Here is a 5199-nt window from a genome sequence, read left to right on the forward strand (position 1 = left end):
TGTTGGTAAATATTTCAGTATTTAAGAAATCCCTTTTCTTGTAAAAATAAAATTTTTCCTGTTATAAACAAATAGCAATTACTAGCCATAACTAACTGTATACTTACATGCTCACATTTGAAATTACCTGGAAAGTTACCATTTAAGTGCAGACTTTATCATTTGGAGGAGGAAGCGAAAAGGTTAACCTTACAACAGTTACACTGTGGCCTATGGAACTAACTTCTTTTTTTGGCAGAACAAGGATAGCAGGCAAGGGCTGTTGGTTCTGTACATAAACCTCTGTACCTTCTATCCTGTCACTGTCTGCCAGATTCTGCTCCAAACTGCTGAAACTGCAGGTAAGAGATCATGCAGTTACAGCGGCAACGTTTGTGTGCGCGCAGAATGTTTGTTGTAAAATACTATTTCTGCTTTGATAAGCATGCAATAATTAATTCAAAAGAAATAGTATTGTTTTTGTATGGTCATTCATGAAATAACAATGTATTTAATAAACTGGCTCTAATTATACCTTTTTGAAAACACAACTATTAATAGAAAATTATGCTGAAAATGAAAATTGAAAATTTATAAGCATGTCAATCAGCATTATCAAGAACTGTGAGCAACCAGAGGAACCAAAAGTGGTTTTCTCTCTCATTTAACCTGGCTTAATTTTGTTTCCCCTCCTCCGACATGTGTTTTATAACAATCTATTACTGCTGTTTTGTCGAATGCTACATGTACTTTTGCGCTATGCTGCATTGAGTTCTCTGGAGCAACATACTGGAAGAGGCACTATGAAAACAAGTTCAATATAAATTAAGAAAACATTACTTATTTTATATGTTACATGATGTGGGAGTGACAGGGTGGCGCAACAGTAATATTTCCACCTCAGAATGCTTGAGCTGTTCGGGCATAGGTTTGTATCTGTATTTTCTCATTGTGTCAGTGTTGGTTTCCTCTGGGTGCTCCAGTTTTCTCTCACACTCTCAAAATATGGATCTCATTAATTGGTGATTCTAAATTACTCATTACTGTGCAAATGTGTGAGTGAACGTGTATGTCTGGCTACCCTGTGATGGACTGACATTCAGTTCAAGGTGTACCATCCACAGCCTTGACCCCCCTGCTTTCAGTAAAGGTTCTGGACTGCCTCAATTCTAACTTGTATATGCAGTTACTGATAATGAGTAACTGACTGATATGAAGTGCTAGATATAGTATCTGACAGTATCAAAATAATTATTTACAATGCATAAGAACAGCAGAGTATTGCTATCATGGTTCTTCACATGTAAAATTTATTTGATTATTGCAGAGCCTATACACCTGTCCTTTTCCTCATCTGGGATGATCTTCTCTGTGCTGACTCACTTGTGGGCATTGGGACTGCTTGGGGTGTCAACAGTTAGCACCCTGGAATCAGGAGGGTCCACTGAGCCTACCCCTTGCTCCAAAGGCTGTACCTGCCTGCATGATGATTACAGCGCAGAACTCAATGTGTACTGCAGTATGTGCAATCTCACTGAGGTACCCTCTGATGTGCCACTTTCCACACGCTCCCTGTGGCTAGATGGAAACCTATTTACCTCTCTGCCTGCTGGCTCCTTCAAAGATCTTAGCAATCTGGACTTCCTGAATCTGCAAAGTGGTCAGCTGGCCACAGTTGATGCCCAAGCTTTCAGAGGTCTGCACATGCTGGCACACCTACACCTGGAGCGCAATCGACTCCGTTCTCTACCACCTTCTGTCTTCCAGAACATGCCTAATTTAGCATCCCTTAGTCTTCATAACAATCAGCTATTACGTATTGAGGACAAGCTTTTTTCTAGCCTCTCCAATTTGTGGCTCCTCAATCTTGGTTGGAATCAACTAGTTGTGCTGCCTGAAATGGGTTTTCAGGATCTACATGGCCTCAGAGAGCTTGTTCTAGCAGGGAATCGGCTAGCTTATATACAACCACAACTATTCCAGGGCCTGACTGAGCTCAAGGAGCTAGACCTTACTGCAAACTCCCTAAAGGTCATCAAGGCTAATGTGTTCCTGAAATTGCCAAAACTGCAGAAGCTATACCTTGCCCAAAATCAGATTGTCACTGTAGCACCCAGAGCTTTTCTAGGTATGAAATCCCTCCGTTGGTTGGATCTTACTAACAACCGACTCACAGCATTACATGATGAGACATTTTTGGGCCTGCATAGCCTTCATGTTTTACGACTTTCCAACAATTCCGTTAGCAGCCTTAGACCAAGAACCTTTCGTGACCTTCAGTATCTTGAGGAGCTGCGTCTGAGTCACAACAAGATCCGTGTTCTTGGTGAAAGGATCTTTGAGGGTTTAGGTCACCTAGAGATGCTGGAGCTAGAAAACAACTTGGTAACTGAAGTACGTGGTGGCGCCTTTTTGGGGTTATCTCGTATAGCTGTAATAAATCTGTCTGGCAGCTGTTTTCAAAGTCTTCCAGATCAGGTTTTTAAAGGTCTTTCAAAGCTTCACAGCCTTCACTTAGATAAATGCTGTCTTATCAAAATATCGTCCCAAGCCTTCATGGGACTCACAGGTCTTCGACGTCTCTTCCTCCAACAAAATAATATATCTGTGGTGGAGCGCCAGAGCTTTATAGACCTCCAGGTTCTTCAGCAGCTTGACTTGAGGTTCAACAAGCTTGAGTTCCTATCTTCTCACACCTTCTATGGCCTGAGGAACCTTGACTATCTGCTTCTATCAGGCAATTTAATTCGTCAGATTACATTAGATGTGCTTCACCCACTGCAGCATATTTCTTGGTTAGATATCTCTGACAACCAGATTGAGTCCCTACAGAATGGCACGCTACAACTGCTGCCAAGGCTACGCTACCTGAATCTCAACAACAACGCTCTCAGCAGCCTTCCTGTTGAGTTCCCTGACAACCTGGACCAACTGTTACTGTTGGGAAATCGCTGGAGATGCGACTGTGTGGCAAAACCCCTCAGAGACTATATCCTTAGTAAGCCCCATGTTGTACCAAGACAAGTGGGGGTGCTGCCAGAGGGAGAGGAACCTCGCACACTTGTTAACATCTACAACAACATCACCTGTAGAATCCCACCCAGTCTGACTGGTATGGATTTGAGGGACATTCACAGTGAACATTTCCATGACTGCTGATTCCCCTAATGTCCCCTAATTTGGGTTTATGCCACAAAAAGTAAATATTTAATGAGTTCCTTGTTTCTATAAAAAATCTTCTAGCTATTTTACTGATACAGTTTCAAATAATTTAATTATTTTGAAGGATAAATATTTTTTTGCCAAACATTCTTGGGTAGTGTTTCTCCTGTATTTTACTTTTTTAATTCACCACAACCCTTGTTTACATTATGCTCATTCTTGCTGCCAAAATAATCGGACCCAGATGGAGGGTCCTGCATCCTCTGCAAAGTCCATTTCCACAAATGACTTCTTTAAGATCACATCATTTATAGACGTGTACATGTTTAATTGAGCTGGTTTGGATTTTCTATTTTATAGCTACAGATTTTATATTTAGAACTACTAATCTAAATATAAACTGAGGGCTTTGTGAAAGAATATCAAACATGGGACTTTGTCCTATGATTGGTTGGCATAAAAACACACTATGTTCAAATTTCTCATGCATTCAACTAATTCTAGTGCTATGCAAGTGCTCTAATTTATAAGTTTCAAAGGAACCTGGTAGAAGTATGTCTTGTTAGTTGTAATCATCAACATTACTCTGGTTATTGGCTGCACCGAATTATGAATATCATGCATTTGCTTGTGTACATTTTCTTTGTATAATATGAAATTCACTAGAAGTATAAATGTGTAGTTATTAAATATATATTATATATATATTACAACAAGAGTTTTGTCTTCTTATTGTTCTGTCTATTTACTATGCATGCAACACCAAGATTGCAGTTTACTAATCACTTTTAGTTTAGTAATTAATAATTGTGGCTTTTAAAATGCCTGCAAAGGAAAACCAGACTTAACTTGCTGTTTATATTTATTGGCATTAATAGAATACCATGTAAAATACTTAAATATACACATTATCTTTCCTCTTAAAGGGGGGTGCGATGGCACAGTGGGATTGGCCGGGTCCTGCTCTCTGTCAGTCTGGGGTTCAGGTTCTGCTTGGGGTGCCTTGTGACAGGTTTGTGTTCCGTCCTGGGTGTGTACCCTCCCCCTCCAGCCTTGCACCCTGTGTTGCTAGGTTAGGCTCCAGTTCACTGCAACCCTACTTGGGACAAGTGGTTTCAGACATTGTGTGTCTTTCCTCTTATTTCTAGCAACTTACTTGAAGACAAACATAAATTAATCTGCTCACAACAGGAATAAATGTCTGCCTGATGTTGACGATTTTCTCTGCCTTTCGCAAAATAAAATGGTGCAACCGCACTTAGGTCTGTCGCCTCCTTGCAACGACGACATAAGTTTCAGCCTCACCTTTGGACCTAGCGGTGCTGGACCGCCTAAAACAAGCGCTCTCGTCCCAGGGTGCACTGCTAGGCTCCCACGAGCAGACTTTGACTAGATTCACTGAAGCATTTCAGGGACTGTTTCAAGTTCTGCAGGAGAAGGGAGTAGTGGATCTGCACACAGAGGATCTCCCACAGCGGGAGCCACGGCAGCACTGGCACAACCTGCCCCACCTGTTTCGGCTCATGACCCACATCTAGCCACCCCAGAGTGCTACGATGGCTCTCCGGATCGGTGTCAGAGTTTCTTCTTGTAATGCAAGCTCATCTTTGCCAGCATGCCTCACGTGTACTAGACAGCTGAAAACAGGATCACCTACATCCTTGTGTTGCTGACTAGCCCGGCACTAGAGTGGGCTACAGCTGCATGGGAGAAACGCTCCCAGACCACCTATGGGGAGTTCAAGAAGCACTTGAAGGCAGTGATTGGCCTCTCCCTGTCGACCCGTGCCACCAGCGATTGTTTGATGTAGATCCAGCAGGGGAATCACTCAGTGGCTGACTACTCCCTTGAATTCTGGACCCTGGCGGAGCAGAGCGGCTGAAATGAGACATCCCTCCTGGTAAGTTTTTGGCATGGGCTGAGTCGCCAGATCCAGACCGAGCTCCAGTACTGAGGGGAGGACTGGACACTGAACCGATTCATTGAAACACTAGTGGCCATTGACAACCTGGCCCATGACCGAGAGCCCAGACCCTGACTGCCGTCACCAACTCCCTG

General features: G+C 42.6%; 1 protein-coding gene across 1 annotated transcript; it reads left to right on the top strand.

The window, feature by feature from the left end:
* The first annotated feature begins 317 nt into the window (after positions 1 to 317).
* igfals (insulin-like growth factor binding protein, acid labile subunit) lies at positions 318 to 3358 on the top strand. The gene is made up of 2 exons (XM_018749684.2): positions 318 to 341; positions 1307 to 3358. Exon 2 carries the CDS (start codon positions 1339 to 1341, stop codon positions 3136 to 3138), a length of 1800 nt encoding a protein of 599 aa, XP_018605200.1. The 5' UTR covers positions 318 to 341; positions 1307 to 1338; the 3' UTR covers positions 3139 to 3358.
* Positions 3359 to 5199: the final 1841 nt, after the last annotated feature.

Source organism: Scleropages formosus, chromosome 5 (genome assembly GCF_900964775.1).
Source record: "Scleropages formosus chromosome 5, fSclFor1.1, whole genome shotgun sequence".
In the NCBI taxonomy this organism is placed as follows: domain Eukaryota; kingdom Metazoa; phylum Chordata; class Actinopteri; order Osteoglossiformes; family Osteoglossidae; genus Scleropages; species Scleropages formosus.